Source organism: Mirounga angustirostris, unplaced genomic scaffold (genome assembly GCF_029215605.1).
Source record: "Mirounga angustirostris isolate CCGP_5_RB_7025 unplaced genomic scaffold, mMirAng1.0.hap1 SCAF_13, whole genome shotgun sequence".
NCBI lineage: Eukaryota > Metazoa > Chordata > Mammalia > Carnivora > Phocidae > Mirounga > Mirounga angustirostris.
Window position 1 is genome coordinate 98,996,814 of NW_026991721.1, and position 20,719 is coordinate 99,017,532.

Consider the following 20,719-nt stretch of genomic DNA (forward strand, 5'->3'; position numbering starts at 1 on the left):
AATAGCAATTATAAATATCTATGCACCCAGCACAGAACACCTAAATACATAAAGCAAATATTAACAGACATAAAGGGAGAAACTGAGAGTAATACAACTATAGTATGGAATTTTAACACCCCACCCACATTAGTGTACATATCATCCACACAGAAAATCAACAAGAAAACAGTGGCTTTGAACAACACATCAGACTAGATAGACTTAAGAGATACATACAGAAAATTCCATCCAAAACAGCAGAATACACACTCTTTTCAAGTGCACATGAAACACCCTCCAGAAAAGATCATATGTTAGGCCACAAAACAAGTCTCAAAAAATTTAAGACTGAAATCATATCAAGCACCTTTTTCAATGAAAATACTATGAAACTAGAAATTGATTACCAGGGAAAAAACTGGAAAAAAAAAAAAAGGTGGAGGCTAACCATGATACTAAACAACCAGTGGGTCAATGAAGCAATGAAAAAAGCAATGGTCCAAAATCTTTGGGATACAATGAGAGTTCTAAAAGGGAAATATATAGGGATACAAGCCCACCTCAAGAAACAAGAAAAAGCTCAAATTACAAGTTAACCTTACACCTAAAGGAACTAGAAAATGAAGAAACAGCCCAAAGTTAGTAAACAGAAGGAAATAATATGGAGCAGAAATAAATGAAAGAGACAATAAAATTTTTTTAAAAAAAATCAGTGAAACCAAGAGCTAGTTCTTTGAAAGAGAAAAGAATTTGATAAACCTTTAGCCAGCCTCATCAAGAAAAAAAGAGGACTCAAAATCAGAAACAAAAGGAGAAAAACAACTGACAGTACAGAAATAAAAAGAATTATAAGAGACTACAACAAAAATATTCTGTGCCAACCAACTGGACAACCTAGAAGAAATCAATCAATTTCTAGAAACATACAATCTTCCAAAACTCAATCAGGAAGAAATAGAAAATCTGCACAGACTGATTACTAGTAACAAAAATAAAACTTCCAACAAACATGTTGGGACCAGGACCAGATGGCTTCACAGGTGAATTCTACCAAACATTTAAAGAAGACTTAATACTTACTCTTCTCAAACTATCCCAAAAAAATAGAAAAGGAAGGAAAACGTCCACATTCATTTCATGAGGCCAGCATTACCCTGATACCAAAACCACACACAGACACTATAAAAAAAGAGACTATAAGCCAATATCCCTGATGAACATGGACACAAAAATCCTCAACAAAATACCAGCAAACCACATTCAACAATATATTAAAAGGATCATTCACCACGACCAAGCTGGATTTATTCCAGGGATGCATGGGTGGTTCCAATTTTGCAAATCAATATGATATACCACATTAACGAGCAGGACAAAAACCACAGGATCATCTCAACAGATGCAGAAAAAGCTTTTGACAAAATACAACATCCATTCATGATAAAAACTCAACAAAGTGGGTTTAGAGGGAACATAACAACATAATAAAGGCCACATATGAAAAACCCAGAGCTAACATCATACTCAATGGTGAAAAAGTGAAAGACTTTACTCTAAGATCAGGAACAAGACAAGGATGCCCATTCTCACCACTTTTATTCAACATAGTACTGTAAAGACCTAGCTGCAGCAATTATACAAGAAAAAAGAAGTAAAAGACATCCAACATGGTAAGGAAGAAGTAAAACTGCCACTATTGAGTAAAACATGTCACTATCATGGATTGGAAGAATGTCATTAAAATGTCCATACCAGGGGTGCCTGGGTGGCTAAGACGTTAACCGTCTGCCTTCGGCTCAGGTCATGATCCCAGGGTCCTGGGATCGAGCCCCACATCAGGCTCCCTGCTCTGCGGGAAGCCTGCTTCTCCCTCTCCCACTCCCCCTGCTTGTGTTCCTGCTCTCGCTATCTCTCTGTCAAATAAAGAAATAAAAATCTTTAAAAAATAAAATAAAATGTCCATACCACTCAAAGCAATCTACAGATGCAATGCAATCCCTACCAAAATATCAACAGCATTTTTCACAGAACTAGAATAATCCTAAAATTTGTATGAAACTACAAAAGACCTCGAACAGCCAAAGCAATCTTGAAAAGAACAGAGCTGAAGACAGCACAATCCCAGATTTCAAGATCTACTACAAAGCTGTAGTAATCAAAACAGTACAGTAGTGGCACAAAAAATAAACAGATCAATGGAAAAGGACAGAGAACCTAGAAATAAACTCACAATCATATAGTTAAATGAGGCAAGAACATACAACAGGGAAAAGACAGTCTTCAAAAACTGGTGTTGGGAAAATCGGACAGCTACATGCAAAAGAATGAAACTAGACCACTTTCTTACACCATGTACAAAAGTAAATTCAAAATGAATTAAATACCTACATGTGAGATGTGAAACCATAAAACTCCTAAAAGAAAACATAGGCAGTAACATATTTATATGTTTATAAAATATGTTATAACATATTTATATGTCGGCCTTGCAACATATTTAAGAATGTCTCCTCAGCACATGAAACAAAAGCAAAAATATTAGGACTACACCAAAATAAAAAGCTTTTGCAAAGGAAACCAACAACAAAAGGCAAACTACTGAATGGGAGACGGTATCTGCAAATGATATATCCAATTATGGGTTACTATCCAAAATACATAAAGAATTTTATATACATCTCCAGCTCAACACCAAAAAATGACACAATCTAATTAAAACATGAACAGAGCACCTCAACAGACATTTTTCCAAAGACATACTGGTAGCCAACAGACATGAAAAGATGCTCAACATCACTAATAAAGGAAATGCAAACCAAAACTACAATGAGACATCACCCATCTGTCAGAATGGGTAGCATCAAAAAGACAAGAAATAACAAGTATTGGCAAGGATGTAGAGAAAAGGATTCCTTCGTGTAGTGTCGGTGGGAATGAGAATTGGTACAACCACTGTGGAAAACAGAACAGAGGTTCCTCAAAAAATTACAAATAAAAATACCACATGATCCAGTAATTCTACTGGATCCCAAAGAAAATACCCCCCAAAAAGAAAATGCTAATTTGAAAAGATACATGCACTCCTATGTTTACTGCAACGTTATTTACAATAGCCAAGATATGGAAGCAGCCCAAGTGTCCAATGACTGACGAATGGATAAAGAGGTGGTATATTTATACAATGTAATATTACTCAACCATAAAAAAGAATGAGATCTTGCCATCTGCAAAAACACAGATGGACCTAGAGGGCATTATGCTAAGTGAAATAAGTTAGAGAAAGACAAATACCGTGTGATTTCATGTATATATGCAATCTAAACAACAAAATAAACCAAAAAACAGACTCTTAAATACAGAGAACAAAGTGATGGTTGTCAGAGGTGAGTTGGGTGGGGGGATGGGCAAAACAGATAAAGGGGATTAAGAGGTACAAACTTCCAGTTATATAGTAAGTCCGGTAGATGAAATGTACAGCATAGGGAATATAGTCAATAATATTGTAATAACACTACGTGGTGACAGATCGTGACTACACTCATGGTGAGCACTGAGTGATGTATTGTGGAATCGCTATGTTGTACACCTGAAACTAACATAACATTGTATGCCAACTATACTTCATAAGCAAACAGCACATCAGAATCTTCAAAAAATGTATCAAAATAAGTGAAAATAAATTTTTAGTCATAAAACTGTTATTTTCTATCAACTAAATACTATCTAATTTAATTCTCCAGAACTATGGAGATCTGCTATCCCATTTATGTAATTTATCTATTTTCAAAGAAGAAAACCCCAAAGCATGGACCATTCTCTCACTTAATTTTAGAACCATTTTTATCATGATCTCTATCACTGCATTTCCAAGGGTCTTTCAGGAGCTCAGTATTTAAAAGGATTTGTCATTCTTTTCTCAAAAGCCAGTATTATTCGTAGGAAACACTTACCTATATTCTTCAAACATAAACTAGATTTGGGATTTAATTCGGGTGGCTTTTTTTTTTTTTTTTTAATTTTCAGGCTTTATCTGAAACTCAAAAATAATTTTAAAACTCGTACCTGCCCCCTCTCCCCACCCATCCTCAGAAAGCCAGTGTTCATGCAAAAACAGTTTCAGAATGTCAAAATTGGAAAAACAAAGTTTCAAATAACCAAGGAATCCACAGCATTCTTAGAATCACCTGGAAAGACTGTACAGGGTCAACAATGGTATAAAACACATGGACAAAGCATCTTGCTTTGATGCTCTGACCATTAACACATCACACAATTTCATCTCAACTACACCACTGCAAGGCTTTTTTGCATATCTTCCAACTCCTCTCATTTAATAATTGTCAAAAAAGATTTATTTGGGTAGGATAGAATGTACCTTCTTTCTCTCCTCTCCCAGGAGTGTTTTGGAGAGATGTCCCATCCCAAGTATAAATATACCAGTGATTCCCAAACTCCAGTCTAGTAACTGATAGAGGCCCAGGATTAAGATGGTATGTTTTTTAAATCAACCTGAAATGCAGTGAAAATAAGGACACAACTGGATTTTTCACAAAACTAAATGTATTCCATTTAAAGTACCTGTTCCTCATTCTGAAATTATGTTCCATTATTTTTTAAGATTTTATATGAGAGTGCGAGAGAGAAATCAGAGAGAGGGAGAAGCAGGCTCCCTGCTAAGCAGGGAGCCCGACACGGGGCCAGACCCCAGGACTCTGGGATCTTGACCTGAGCCAAAGGCAGACACTTAACTGACTAAGCCACCCAGGCGCCCCTTTGTTATGTTTTAAAATGCCTTTTCTCTTCTGAAATGGCGATAGAAGATGGTATTTTTAACATCCTTATCTGGCAAAATAAACATTGGCAATCTCTAGAGAGTATCCAAATAACTTAACATTTTTATTATTTATAAAACCCAAAGCTGTGGAAAACTAATACTGATAGAGGAAGAAACAAGTTTTTCTATAAAAGCAGGCCCTGAAGCATGTCAGGCCAACCCCCATATTTCTGGAAGCTTATGTTGAACATGTAGTTAAAACAAGAGCTCCTTTCCTCCTATCCCACTCTAGGAACAGCTAGGAATTCCCTTCACAGTGTCCCTCGTATCTGTCCTGCTTTTCTTCTGACTTGGCTTTCTGCTAGTTATCAAATGTGAATATAAAAATGATGGGGCAATCATGTTGACATATTTCGCAAAGCACTGTAATGACAGAATAAGAAGGTACAAGGTAGAATGAAATACTTTAGAACCCTTGAATAGTAAAGATGAATGTATAAAAAAATTAACGGGGGGGGGGTGCCTGGGTGACTCAGTTAGCCGTCTGCCTTCAGCTCAGGTCATGATCCTGGAGTCCTGGGATTGAGCCCTGTGTCGGGCTCCCTGCTCAGCGGGGAGCCTGCTTCTCCCTCTGCTCTTCCTCCTCCCCGCTCATGTTCTCTAATAAATAAAATTAAAAAAAAAAAAAATGACATGGACAGAGGAAGTATAACCACGAAGAGTCAAATATTTACTACATAAGGTCTCTAACTTAACAGCGGATTCTATTACCTACTAGAGAGAGCTGGTGAAGTAGAATGGAAAATGGAGAGGTTTTCCCACAGAAGCAAAACAGACCTGGATGCCAGGGCAGCCTTCATGAGCCAGCTAACCCAGATGGTGCAGGAAGTACACCTAATGCAGAAATCAGAAGCATCTCTCATGGGACTAAATTTAAAGGCAGGAAGAAGGCTGGATGCTCCCAAAGGATATTTGTTAAATTTCCTTTGTCTGTAAGTAAAACCAGTCATTCCTTATACCACTTTGATGCCGACATAAGAGAAGGATGCTCCCAAAGGATATTTGTTAAATTTCCTTTGTCTGTAAGTAAAACCAGTCATTCCTTATACCACTTTGATGCCAACATAAGAGAAAGCAGCTCCCTAAATTCTCCACCTCCTCCTATTCCAAACTGGGAAACAGAAGATCTTCTTCCCAAGGGTACAAGCAAGCATCCACAAGTTCAGCTCCTCCAGGCCGGCTTTCATTTACACATTCGTCCTAAGACAGGATCATTCTGAAAATGGGTTGTGTCAAATTATGCATCCTTTTTTTGTGTGTGGTAAAATATACCTAAAATTTACCATTTTTGCCATTTTAAGTGCAGTGAGTTCAGTGGCACTAAGTACAGTTGACCCCTTGAACAACACATGCTTGAACCGCATGGGTCCACGTGTATGTGGATTTTTTTTTCAATAAACATGTGGGAAAAATTTTGGAGATTTGCGACAATTTGAAGTAACTCACAGACGAGCTGCATAGCCTGGAAATATGGAAAAAACTAAGAAAAGGTTAGGTATGTCACAAATGCACAAAATATATGTAGATACTTCTTTAACATTTACTACCATAAAATATATACAAATCGATTATAAGAAGTTACAATTTACCAAAACTTACACAAACACAACAGGTCATACCCTGCACCGTTCATAGTTGAGAGAAATGTAAGCGAATATGAAGATGCAGTATTAAATCACAACTGCATAAACTGTACTACCGTAATAATTTCACAGCCACCACCTGTTGCTACTGCAGTGAGCTCAAGTGTTGCGAATACCCACTTAAAATGCTGGGTGGCGCAAATCATCCCCGCATGAGCACTGCACGGAAAAGTGATCCCTAGAGATTCTATTAATAAAGTTTCAGAGCAGAAAAGTTACATATGCAGATTTTGCACAGGGGGATCGGCGCCCCAACCCCCATGTTGTTCAAGGGTTAGCTGTACAAGTCACACAGCTGTGCACCCCAAATTATGCAAACTCCCGTGAGTCCCCAAAGATTCTGCAGGCTGTTTATGGTAGGTTTTCATTTGCACAAGAGCATATTTTTGCTCCACATTCCCTGAATCTTTCCATTTTCTAGGGCTTATTCCTGAATGAGAGACTCCTGTTTTCTGTACCGTAGAATACCAGTGGTATTACAACCCAGGTGCAAAACGATACTGATTAAATTCCCCCGGACACCAAGTTAAAGCTCCGGTCAGATGCACTCGACAAGTCAGTTATGAAAGCAACTATTACATCTGTCTACATTTTAGTGAAATGAAGATTTATAATCCCTTCTTTTTAGCAGCCTTTGAGATAGCCGACATACAGAAATTATATATTTAAGGGGCACAACTTAATGTTTTTATATATATGTATACATTGTGGAAAAAAAAAAATCAAGCTAAATAAATATCCATACATAGTTACCCTTGTGTGTGTGTGTTAAGTAGATTTAAGACCTGTCCTCTTAGAAAATTTCAAGTACTCCTCTACTCAGCAGAAAAGACTCAACTAAGGAGAAACTCTTCATTTCCATGAGCGCTGTGGCTGTGGTATAATTGGGAGCCGCATAAAATTAAAAGGCTTTGGTCAAATAACCCAAACTCAGTACTCACAACAGATAGCATGTAGCGAAGTCCAGAGCATTAATAGTTTTTGCCTCATCAAAAGATACAGAATATAACAGCTTTTGCTTTCATCAATCTGCTACAGATGGCTTATCCTAACAACCAATTTTCCACTGTCCCTGCTGCTGCTTAATTTTTCAAGACGTAAACGCCTGAGTGTACCTAGGACTGTCATGCGCTATCACAAGGCAATCAATATGTCAAAATTTATTTAATGACAAAATTGCACTTGAACATTACAACTAGCTATTCTTACCTTTTTTCTGTAAGGCTTACATATATAATACCACCACTTTTGTCAAAGGAAACTATCGATTTCCCTTTGAATTTGTTGGCTGGTTTATTAATAAAGAGATCTATTGTTTTGTAAATGAAAAAACACAGGGGTCTCAGGCTCCATCCTAATCTGCTCTGGCTAAGCTACTGGAAAAAAAGGGGTCTTTCTTGCCCACACACTCACTGTCATGGCAAGATTACCATGAGCACTCAAGGAATGCTGACTGGAGACTATCATCACTGTACTAATTCATTCACCTTATGAGTTTAATTCAGGGGAAATATACCTGGATAATCCTATGAATATAGCTTGCAGGATAATTACAGCACAGCCAGAAGAACCACCAAATGAAAAGCTCTCGAGAGTGCTGGAACAGCAAGCTCTACTAAACAAACATACTGATCATTCTTAAGGCTGTAGTTATATTTAAACCAATTTGCATGGCAGTTCATTTCACAGAAATTACTTCATGGCTTCAGGAATCCCCTGTGAAATCAGTTACCAGCACTACCAATTTTTTTTTTTTTTTAAAGCAGACTAATAAATAATGAACTGATCACTGAACCATCATGTCTTCATACAGACCTGCATCAGACCAGATTTGCTTATTTCACAGGTTGCCAATTATCTTGCTAAAAATTAACACGTACTCCATCAGGGGATATTGCTCCATTAGGAAGATAAGGAATAGAGGATTAAATCAGTGAGCAGGTCATTCATGGGACGGGAGATTTAAAATGAACACCAGGAGCTAAAATTCTTAAGAAAACTAAACAGTGGGGCTCAAACCATTAACCTGATGAATACACAGGCCAGCTGTAGGGGAGAACCCCTGCAGCATTAACAGTAGCATCCGCTTCCTTGGAACCTTTCTCAAGCCCAGTGTTTTCCTATCTATTCTCGCATTAGAATTTATGACATTCCTGAGAGCCGAGTAAGGACGAAGATTATCTTGCCAAATTTTAGGTGGAAGCACTAAGTCAGGTCAAAGTCACACTGGCAGTGAAACAATCTTCAGCAACATACAGTCAGTCACAGGCCATTAAGTGAACATGGATTTAAAATAATGCCCCAGCCACCACAGCGAATCAATCATAGCACCATTTCCCAGAGATCCTGGACTGAACGAATCCACTCTCACTGCACATTAGTTATCACAACAGGGTGCTCACTGTGTACCAAGCACTGAGCTCAGAACTACATGGGAAGCATTTCATTCTAACATTATTCTTTAAGTCAGGTACCATCATCCTCGTTTTATAAATAAGAAACTTGAGGCTTAGAGAAGTGAACTTGGCAGAGCAACTCAGAAGGTCTCAAAGCTCAGATCTGAAGCCAGAGTTTGATTCAAGAGCCCTGTCCTCGACTAGGATACAATCCTGTCTTCCAAACCACTGACGATGTCACATGAGCTAAAACCCATGCAACTCCAGACAGCAGAAAGAACACTGGTCAGAAAACTCAGCAGACTTATGTTTCTTCAGCTTACACTTAACTATACTTACGAATTTGAGCCTTAATTGACTCATTTGGAAAAAGCTCAAGTCTTTCTCCACTCACGTGGTTGTTGCAAAGCTAAAACAACTTAGTACATAAAATTATGATAATTCTGATCTACAGTCTAGTGACTTCTGTATCTGCAACTCTCGCACACTAGGATCACACTGCTATGTTCATATAATGGCCATAATGGGCTGAGGAATGCAATTTGAGATCCAGTGGTTCTCTAGGACAGGCAGAAGCCCCCTACGGGCCTTCCCAATTCTGACTTCTTGTCTTAAGAGGACATTTGTCAGAATGAGTTGTGTTCCACAGGCAGATTATTCTAATACATCCTCTGGCTTACAGAGCATTACACCTTGGGCAGCCAACGTTTTATAAAATGAGCACAGTGATAGCGTAACACATAATACCTCTTCAAGAAACCTTACTTACAGAATCCCTCTATGATGACGGACTTGAATTTCTTGGGTGCAGTGAAAAGTAGCCATTCCAGAACTCTGTGAGTTTGATAACAATGAGCCCAGATTTGCCCCAGTTATTTTATTCTTGATGTATAAAGCAAAACAGAGCAAGTTCACCTGCTGTTTAACATACGAAAAGTTAACCCATCCCTGATGTCATCGTGAGAATTTAAACATTAGCCATGCCACTGAGAAAAAAGCCACCATTTCAAACTACTAAATAGATGGTACAAAAACGTTTGCATTTCAATAGAACTAGCTTTATTATTATTATTATTATTATTTTAAACAAAAGAAATGGTCTAAAAGCAAATGCAGGTATGTACCAAGGGATGGACATGACCTGGTACTTACAGAAGAGCTGCTGTGCCATAAATGAAAACAGAATGTTAGGGGAAAAATGGTATTTCAGGTGCTGTCTGCTTGAATAATCTGGAGACGCAAGTTAACTGAGAGAAGGTGCTGTGCCAAGCAATCAGCAGGAACAAAAAACAAAACCAAACACAACCACCAGCAGCTGCTTCCCAAGAACTATGTGCTGACAGCATGAGAACTGCCATCAACTCACAGTCTTCTCATTTTCCCCGTTTTCTATAATTTTCCTCTTCTTTTCATCTGTTTTCTTCTTGAAGATGTTATTTCGGTAAAACTGAAGTTCTCTGATGCTTTCGCTAATGTCATCGAGCGCCCTACGAGCAAACACATCATACTGAATTGAAATGTCCACGGAGGAAGTAAGCAATCGACAATGCAGCTTCTTACAAGTAACAACAGGTACGACTGCAAATGCCACTGACACCATCAAGAGGAGGAACATTCCAATAAAGCAAATTTAAGTACTTTGTTGAAAAAAAAAAAGTCGGATTAAAAAAAATTTCCTAAAATATATCAGATTACAAAGTCTCCTAAACTGTCCTATAAGATGGTGAAGTGTTCCACGGAAAAAAAGAATTCCAGGGCTGAGTTTAGGAAAAACTAGATCAAGCATTCCTTTCCTGAACTTATTTACTAATGTGTACTGTGAATTTCCAAGGGGAGGCTGTACTAGGCACACAGTAGTTCTAAAACTTGACCACAATGTGTGGAATAATCATTAACAGCTCATGGAACAGAGTTTGGGAAACACTGTGCGATACTTAGAGACATCCCTATACAAAATATACTGACCTGCTCAAACAGGACTCATGACTCAGTCATAATAAACACTGATCATCAGACAGTACCTAACCATAACAGAGGATCTACCTCCTCTCTGGTAGAGATTTGTGTTACCATCAGCTACAACACCCTCTCTTCTCCAAAATGCTCTCATCTGTTGTAGTCTGAGAAATCAAGTAATCGAGATTACGAGACCTGTGTGCAGGCCAATCAGTAAGCTCTGAATGATAAGCCAAGGGCTTCTTCTAGAGAATAAACCGCACATATGTTCATGCGAGAATTTTACGATGGTTATTGTTGTGGCTAAAACGACAGTTTTGCTTTCTTCCCTGGTATTGGATATGTGGTGGAGAGCAGACTAAATCAAGGTACACAACATCTTACCTACAACACTTCAATCCAAAAACATCTGAAAATCCAAAGTACTTTTGTGACTCGCTCTGTAGCAAAACCTGATCAATCTTGACATGGGGCTCTTTATACTCATCAGTTATGCCATTTGGTGTGCATGTCCGTACATTTCGCTGCAGAAACATCCATGTGTTTGACCATGAGATGCTTCTTCAGACCTTCTAAGGCATGTTATATAACGGTAAATACCACAAATACACTACTACCTTTCTAAAGCTTGAAAATTTCCGAAATCCGAAAGACATCAAACCCTAATTATTTCAGATAAGGTATTCTAAACCTGTATTCTGCTGTGGTCCGTGCAATTCCCCTGCAAAGAAACACTAGCATGCCAGGCTCCTTATAGCAGGGACTCGGTCTTTCTGTTTGCCTAGAACTGTGCACGTAGGCACTCAGCAAAGGGATGAACTCAAGGCTGCCCTTAGAAGTCAGCTGCTAGGGGCGCCTGGGTGGCTCAGTTGGTTAAGCAACTGCCTTTGGCTCAGGTCATGATCCTGGAGTCCCGGGATCGAGTCCCACATCGGGCTTCCTGCTCAACAGGGAGTCTGCTTCTCCCTCTGACCCTCCCCCCTCTCATGAGCTCCCTCTCTCTCAAATAAATAAATAAAATCTTAAAAAAAAAAAAAAAAAAAGAAGTCAGCTGCTAAATCCTCAACCGAGTTTTATGGTTCCTCCTGAATGATGATAAAATTAAAAAAAAAAAAAAAAAAGAAAGTAAAAGAGCCAGTACAGGACACTGGATAAACAAAATCTTCAAATTTCTTGTGTACCTGTGTCTAAGTCTGCAGACTTAATAGAAAGGATCTGAAACACTCAAAAGTGTCAAAGTTAGGCTAACTATGTTATATAACTGTCCACAAAGTGTTCTAATTAATTTTAAGTGGCTACAAGTATTCGTATCCTTGCTGGGAAGAATATCAATACTGCTCATTACTAGAAAGATTACAGACTGTTTCATCATACCTACAAACTAAGCTATCTTTTAGTGTTAAAAGGTGCTATCCATCTCAGAAAGGACTACTAGAATCCTGACGAGAATTCCTAATAATCTTAGCAAAAAGAAAAAAAAAATATTTATGCTAGTTGACCTTTGTTTTTCCCCCCAAGAAAAAAGAGTAGAGAACAGACAGTATTTTAAGCAGTCAGGAATTTGGGGGTTATATGTGTGTCAGATTGCCAAGTGCTTGGAAGGACCCAAACTTACCTGTGAGAAGCAGCCTTCTTTGGCGCAAATTCATATTCTTCTGGATACCAGCGTCTATACACAGCAAAAATGGAACTCTCAAAGGAAACTGTCTCAAATATACTGGATAATTACCTCCTTCCAGTCATTTATTAACACTGAAAAAGGCATTTGGGTTGTGACTATCAAGATGCTTCCTTGCCTGGGACTCTCTTTTCCACCCTCTCTTCACCCTAGATATTCTCTTTAGGCAAGCTCACCCATATCTACGATTCCTAGATTCATTCCATTCCAGCCGTCTCCTAATTTGTCATGGATAGCCAACCACCTGCTGGACATCTCCACCTACAAATCCATTAGACACTTCTAATCAACATATATAAAACTACACTTATCCTCAAGACCTCCCTTCTCCCATCCACCAAATCTGCATTTGCTCCTATTTTCCCCTTTATCTTTGAACAATTCCATCATCTGCCAACCTGCCCAAACCAGGAACACTAGAATTGCTTTAGAGATCTTCCTTTCCCTCACTCCCCCATTCAAGCATTCCATACCATGCCGAGAGATGTCGCAGATGGGACATTCTCCGCACCCTTCTCTGCCACCCAAATGCCATGCCCCTAGCTCATTCTTCCCTCAAAATAAGGCAAAAATCTCCTTTCTTATCTCCCTTTTCTTGCCACCTTATAATCAGAATGACCTAATCGTATCACTCATTGCTCTACTTACACTTTTTGAAAGGAACCCATCCCTATGTTAACCAACTCAGCCCACCACACAAGCCCTTCACAATTTGGCCTCACCTCCCACCTTTTGCAAACTGCATGCTTGGCACTCCGGCATTGATGAACTATTTGTAATTCCCTTATCTTCCTGAGCCCTCATTTCTTCATACTTCTGCCCATTCTCTGGAATCCTCCTACCTCATTTAAATGCCAGGAAAACATCCAACTCCTCTTTACATCTCAACTTAAATCTCCTAGGTAAAGCTTTCCCCAACTTCCCATTCTTCACTCCAACAGCTAGGGGCTCCTTCCCCCTGGTGCCCTCAATATTCAATATGCACATTTCCATTACAGAAGTCATCATACAGTATATGAGTCAGGTGTGTTTTTTACACATCTCTCAACCCACTAGATTCTATGCTATTTCAAGGCTTTTCATCTGTTACGTTCCCAGCACATAGGCCAATGCCTGGCACATAATGGTGTTCAATAAATTTTCTGGACTAATGAAATTTATACAGAAGATTTTCGACATTGTTTCGATTTCTCACCAGTCCAGAATCAACTAAGGACCTGTCCAAGTGAGAAAGGGATGAAGTTATGCACCCACCTGGCTCCCGCAGTTCTATCGTTCTATTCAATTACTTTCCACAAATTCTCAATTAAAACATGCTAAATGAGGCAATTTAATGGATCCTAAATATAGCCCTTACCTGCACAGTTCTTTAACAGTGCTCACATCAATTATTCTATAATGAAGATGTTTCATGAACTGGGGCATGTATTTGTCAAGAAACTTCTTATCTGCATGAACTGAATTTCCTAGAAAGACACGAAGCATACTGCATCTGTGTATTTCTAGCAATATACAACAGGATACAAAAATTCATTAACTGGTATTGAAATGGAGAGGATTTTTTTTTTTTTTAAGTCAAACAATTCCTAAAAGCATCTAAATCAGGTTTGAGTGCATTTGATTATGTTACAAGTATAGACTTCTGAGTAGTCAGTCTAGCTCATAATAAATTTATAAACAGCCTCTCTATGGAAAAAAGGATAAATCTACCATTCCACATACTTAAAATAATGCACAAATCTATTTGTTACTTTTTCAGATCATATCAGATGTGCAAATTTTCTCCCAGTGTCATGAAAGCCACACTATTAACACTAAAAACTTAACTGAACCACATTAAGTAAATAAAGCTTTATTCACATTCCAATTTTAACAAATCATATCCATATTCATGTTTCCATACAGTAATTTATATTAAAAACACTAAATTTTAAATAAGTACTTTAAAACAGACAGCAGCCACACTAACTAGAGGGAAAATATATATACAACATATACTCTAATACTTAATGTCAAAACTTTTTTTTTAATGAAATTTAAGGAAAGTGTAGGTTATCATATCAATTTACATATACAAATGCAAATACACCTCCACAGACCATTAACTCCTCTGACAATGGCAGGACTTTCAAAATCCTAGTAGAACTGGCCCGGTTTCTTTAAGAAGTCAATGTCACACAGGGAAAAAGGAAAAAAAAAAAAAAAAAAAGGTGGACATTTTAGATTAAGAGACTAAAGAGACAATAATAACCAAATGAAATGCATGAGTCTTGACTGAGTGCTGGTTCAAAAACAATTAGACATTTTGCACGTGGACTAGATGTCAAATGATATTACTGAATTATTTTTAATTACCTTAAATGTGAAAATGATACTGTGGCTACATAAGAAAATGTCCTTATTCTTAGGAAATGCTTGATGAAGTATTTAGAAATGAGGTGTCAAAACGCCTACAATTTACTTTCAAATGTCCGACAAAAAAACAGACAGGTAAAACAAACATGGCGCAAGGTTAAACCATTCATTACCAAATCCAACTTTCCTGTACGTGTTGAAATTTTCCCATAATAAAAGTATGAAGGAAAATTTTACTGAATGAGTCTACGTACCCCAGATCCCATGTTGGGTTTCAGGGCAGTTTCCTAATACTCATAAATTATACAAGGAAACTTGAACAGAAAATTAAGATGTATAATCCAAGTCAGGGTAAGTGGAAGGCATGATGGTCTTAGTTGATCTTTCTGGAACTGCAGTCTCTTGAACCACTACAATAGAAGACTATCTACAAGGTATTCATAGGATTGGATTTTACCTGCAAGCGGACAGAGCCCCGGAGGAGTCTGCTGTCGTACAAAGGACAGAAATTCATACTCTGCCTGCTGCAATGTCATTGTACTCTCCTTCACTGCCTTGGTTAGACCAGACTGCAAGAGAGAATCCCCAGCCCCCACCAGAAACACATCAAGTCAGTTTTCAAAGGCATCCAGAAATGAAACTTCACTGCTAAAATGGGCAAATATAACCATAGATGGACCATTTATAAAGCTCAAGTTCACAATGAAACTGCCATCTTTGCTCTGATTTTTTTCTTAAAGAATCCAGGTCAAATAAGCTATGTTCCTGATTGTTAATAGCATTTCCACACAGTCAAAAAAAGATGGTGCTCAAAGTCCAAGCTCTGGGAAGAAACAACTATTAACAGGAAAACAGCATTCCCCCTTTTCTGAAAGTTGATGTCTAACCTTATCCAAAAGACTGATTTGAGCAATACTTGACAATCCGCAATGCGTTCGCGACAGACTGAATGCAGGAGAGGAAAAAAGAGAACATTCAGGAGATGATCTCGAGAGGTCCCAAAGATGACAGGTAAACAAGCAAGCAGTCTCCCAGGCTTGCCAAGCAATCTTCCTCTAACCCTTTTTAGAATCCCATCCAACAATGGTATAGGATTCAGATGTGGGAGCAACACGCTTGTTACTGATCCCCAGAGCAGCACTCCTGTTATTTTGGTAATGTTACCTTCCCATGATGCTCCTTACACCAATCTGACATGCTGTCCAGTAACTCATCTGGCTGTTTTATAATCAGGTTAGGACCCTGTGGATGGGAAAAGCCATTAGTCATCCAGAATTGACAGGGATAACCGTGGTTTCTGAGGTAAAGTTTACGCTGCTGTCAGGATTCAATAGATAGATAGCAGAGAAAGAGATGAGGGCCCTTTGTTATCTCTGTAAGTGGTCCTTATTCATTCCAGCACTGTTTACAATGGCTAAAAGGAATGCATACATGCACGTGCACACACGCATGCACACACACCTCTGGAAAGTGAAATGCCTAACAGAGGACATTGGTTGTCTGTCAAGGATCAGCAAACTATAGCCCCAGCCTTTGGCTTTTTTTTTTTTTTTTTTTTTTTTATCCAGCAAGCTAAGAATAATTTTTACATTTGTAGAGTTATAAAACAAACATGTGACAGGTATGTGAAACTCCAAATGTAAAATATTTACTATTCGGTCTTTTTTCAGAAAGAGCCTGCCAACCTCTAACTAGGAGTTCATTTTGGAAAGTGTCTATATTGCCAAGTGAAAAAAGCAAACTGCAGAACGGTATATATGTGCATGTGATTTCGTGTACACGTGTTTAAATAAAAAAAACACACATTTATATATGCATACAAAATACCAAGAAAATATACAAACTTTGGGGAATAGGATGCAGCAGCAGAACAGGGCAAAAAAAACCAGCTTTCTACACACACACTTTGGATAAAGTTATACTGTTTCATGTTAACAATATTTTTGTATCAAAAGGTTAAAAAGGTAACTGGCAACATTTGGAAAAAGAAAAAAAAAGTAGCACGTGGCTCTCAAATCCTCCACTCAACAGAAAATTGAACTTCTGAGTGTCTCAGACAGAGTCCCAGCAGTCACAGAAGCCTGACTTGTGGCATTAAAGTAAGTCTTCATGGGTATAGTTTCTCCTGTACGATGGCGATAACAAACTGCCCCCCCCCAACAGAATGTTTAACATAGGATAAAAGAAATTATAGATATCAAAGTTCTTTGAACTTTTGGAAGTATTCTATGAATCCAAGGTATTATTACTACTAAGGTGGTAAAAATAATTTGCGATCACTGAGAGGAATGACTAGAATTTGACTATTTGACATCTTAAAACTAACAGGGAGTTTCAGCCAAATAAGAAAATTGGTAAAGGCAATCCCCAAGAAGCAAAAAATTTGTTCTGATTAGTTTTTTAAAAAACCAAAAAACCTCATACTGTTAAAAAAACAAAAAACAATTTCAAAAAACCATGATGGGAAAAGCAAACTATTAATCTAAGGCTATCTAACTTATTTTAGGTCCCAGTTTGGCACACTAAACTACCTACAGAAAAATTTTCAGGGTAGGATGTTTACTCTTCTACCAGCATAAAACATTTTCCTCAGACTCATATACAAGAATAAAACATATTTTCCACAGAAAGGACACTTAAGAGCCCTGCGCATATTTTTTTTAACATTCTTATCCTCATCTGACTGAGTCTATTTACAAATGCCACACTCATCTGCAGCTGTGTGAATACAGACCCAAATTTCCTCCAGGGTACATACTAACTAACTGGTCCATTAAACTGTCAGTATTTCACATTATATCAACAGTCTAAAGGAAAAACTCTTCTTCAGCCAAGGGTAAGTAGGGCTCACAAAATAAAGACACTGCTCTTCCCTATTCATCCGTACTAAATTCCAAGTGACAGGAAAAAAGAACCAAACCTAAAACACAGAACTTTATTTATATAATGTTAAAAAAAAAAAAAAAAGGAAAAGAAAGGAGCTAGTTGTTATGATGCGAAATACAAAGTCTCATGATTCTCCTCCAGCTGATGTATCAAGTGGTACTCCAGGATGTATGCCCGGTACTCTACAAAAGTCACAATTCATCTATAAATACCTTCTCCTGTCCCTTACCTACCAAGATAAGTCTTACTGTGCATTTATGAAATCTATCCAGTGTCAGCAGCACATCACCCCTGCTCTCTGGGAATTGATTTTAACAGGACTTCCTTTTCCACAAACATCCCCACTGTGTTCCTATTCTAGAGTTTCTTATGGCCTCTGAAAATCCTGACAATACGAGACCGGGGACCAATTCCAGACCAGACGCCCTCACACACTTCTCAAATGCTTCATAAGTGGCCAAAAGGCAACAGGTGTGTTGTTTTGCTTAACGTTTCAGCTAAAAGCAGCATGTTAAAACCTTAATCATGCCCAATATATCAACAACAGAGTATTCTGATTCTGCCTCAACAGGAATTCTAAAATCTTAATTATAGATCTAGACAAGCACACATCCTAGTTGAGAAGGCAGAAACTGGACATAGAGAATCGAGTTAAAATTAAGGTGATGACATACAGATATTTTGGCCTGAGTCACTAATCCTGATGACACAACAGCTGGTTGTCTTATTGGTTAGAAGTACTTTACTCAAACCACCTGGGTTAAATTCCTGACTCTCCCAGTAATAAGCCAGGTGGCCTTGGGAAAATTACCCAATATCTCCATGCCAAAATGTCCTCTTCTATGAGTGCAACCACCTCCCTTATAGTTGTTGTAAGGACTAACAGTGTATACATGTAAAGCATTTAGAACTGTGGGAGGCACACAGTAAGGTCTCAGTAAACAAGGGCATGTAGGTTTCTGTAATTTTTGGCATGGGTAACTGAAAAATAGCTAGACTGTGAGATAGACTACTTTGGTTCCAGAACCAACCCTACCATGACCTAGCATATTCCTTGGGAACTTAACCTATATGGACCTCAGTTTTCTTATTTTTTAAATAAGGAGATGGGGAAAAATGATTTAGATTTCTCATACACTCTAAACAGTATGACTGTATTACGTGGCATCACCTACTTCAGCCAAAATGTTGAGATCAGAGTCAGTTATCAGACAGGCCATCTCAATAATCTGGTCCTTCTCAATGTCCAATCCTGTCATCTGCAACCAAAAATAAATATGTAACACACCAAACCATCTTTCTGGTCTATTTTACCCAATTTTATTGAACAGTCAAGCATATTCCATTTATATCCCATAGCCAGGATAAAAGAGACAACAATGCTTCTCTGGCAAGCCCCCAAGACACTAAATATGAGTCACTTATTCAGTGAATATTTACCAAGGGCCTGCTATATGTCAGGCACCCCAGTTCTACTGCAGGACAGATGCAAAGTCAGCAAAATTGAGTGCTGACAGCATTCAATTTGGTAAGAGACTACTCACATCACTACATCTCTGCAGTTTACAAAGTTTTCATATTAATTACACCTCTTGATCTTCATCACAATCTAATGTAGAAAGCACTGTGATTAGCCCCATTTCATATATAAGAAAACTGAAGTTCAACCGAGGCGGGGAGTCTTCAGCATGGGTATGGAAAACCTCGAGGGATCAGAACTGGGTTCTAGCCCCAACTCAGAACCTAACAGCATGACCTCGAATGAGCTCAATCCTCTCTCTGGGCCTCGGTTTTCTCGTTTATGGAATAAGAGGTAAGGCTGAGTCATCTCCGGAGTCCCGTCCAGCTATAACCACCTAGGGTCCTGTTAAGACTGCGGAAGGAGAGTCTGGAGTCTAGCAAAGTCGCTGTCCCAACCCCCCACCCCCGTGACCCCAAACCCAGAGGAACCAAAGCGTTAGGGAGGTTTTCATCTGGGTGGAGGGGATGGGGGGGAGCCAGATGGACGACTCTTCCCTTTGGAAAACAAACCCCACAGCCCAGCACAGTCGCCAGCACCTACAGGACTCCAGCCTGCCGACCTGCCCCGCGCAGCACACAGCCCGGCGGCGCTCACATGCCACACCTGAGACCCAGAGACCCGCCGCTGTCCGCGGACAGGCTCAGCTACTCGGTCTACGCGCGGAACCTCACTCGCCTCCCCTCACGCCCGCCGACCGCACTCACCTCCAAGTCCACCCAAACCATCCGCTGAGCCATGCTCTCCCCTGCCGCCATGGCTGCGCCACCTTCGCGGACACCCCGCGACCCGAACTGCCCGCGACTCCCACCCACACCTCGCAACAGCCTGGAGCCCAGGGAGCCGCCTAGCATCGCCCGGCACGAGCCGCCACGGCCCCAGCCTCTCAGCCGGCGCTGGCGCAGGCGCGATGGTCGCTAAACGTCGCAAACCCGCGGGGAGGCGCAGGAGCGAAAACCACAAGCCCCAGCATCCTGTGCGCCAGCTGGCCCTGAGCAGCCCGGCTTAGCTGCCGAATGGGATGATGGGAGTTGGAGTCTCGCCCGGTGTTCCGACCGGTTTCCCCCACCCCCGCCACGTGTTTTCGGATGTTACTGGACGCGCATGTTTTTCCGAACTAAGTTTATTCGTTTCACAGAGTTATTTCCTGACTTTGGATTAGTTGCAAAGCGCCTAGTTGAGAAAGAAGTCTTACTTTCTTTGGTCAAAAAAGACCTGATTATTTATTATTTTTTATCTTTTTTGGTCCCCCCCCCTTTTTTTTTTACTTACCTGCCCCTCCACTCCCCACTGGGTATTTTTCTACAGCGGTGTGCTTCTTTTTTAGGCCAGAAGGCCAATTCGGCTATCGTCAAATCCTTTAGAAATCCTTGAGATCTCGTGTGAGCGATCTCTTAGCATGCATTAGGTGTTCAGTAAGACTTTCTTTCCTTGGCAAAGGGCTGCTCTTTATTCCTTAGGGAGGGAGGG

The 20,719-nt window shown here is 39.4% G+C and overlaps 1 protein-coding gene across 4 annotated transcripts; it reads right to left on the minus strand.

The window, feature by feature from the left end:
• Window positions 1-9,891: 9,891 nt before the first annotated feature.
• REXO2 (RNA exonuclease 2) lies at window positions 9,892-20,183 on the minus strand. Of its 4 annotated transcripts, XM_045894985.3 has the most exons (7): window positions 19,957-20,178; window positions 18,906-18,989; window positions 16,009-16,086; window positions 15,302-15,413; window positions 13,847-13,955; window positions 12,427-12,480; window positions 9,892-10,342 (listed from the first exon to the last, which is right to left on the minus strand). In XM_045894985.3, exons 1-7 carry the CDS (start codon window positions 20,101-20,103, stop codon window positions 10,213-10,215), a joined length of 714 nt encoding a protein of 237 aa, XP_045750941.1. In that variant the 5' UTR covers window positions 20,104-20,178; the 3' UTR covers window positions 9,892-10,212. The 4 variants fall into 4 exon arrangements, with proteins under 4 accessions (XP_045750941.1, XP_045750943.1, XP_064433484.1 ...); XM_045894987.2 differs by lacking the exon at window positions 18,906-18,989 and having other exon boundaries at window positions 19,957-20,183; XM_064577414.1 differs by lacking the exon at window positions 12,427-12,480 and having other exon boundaries at window positions 19,957-20,182.
• Window positions 20,184-20,719: the final 536 nt, after the last annotated feature.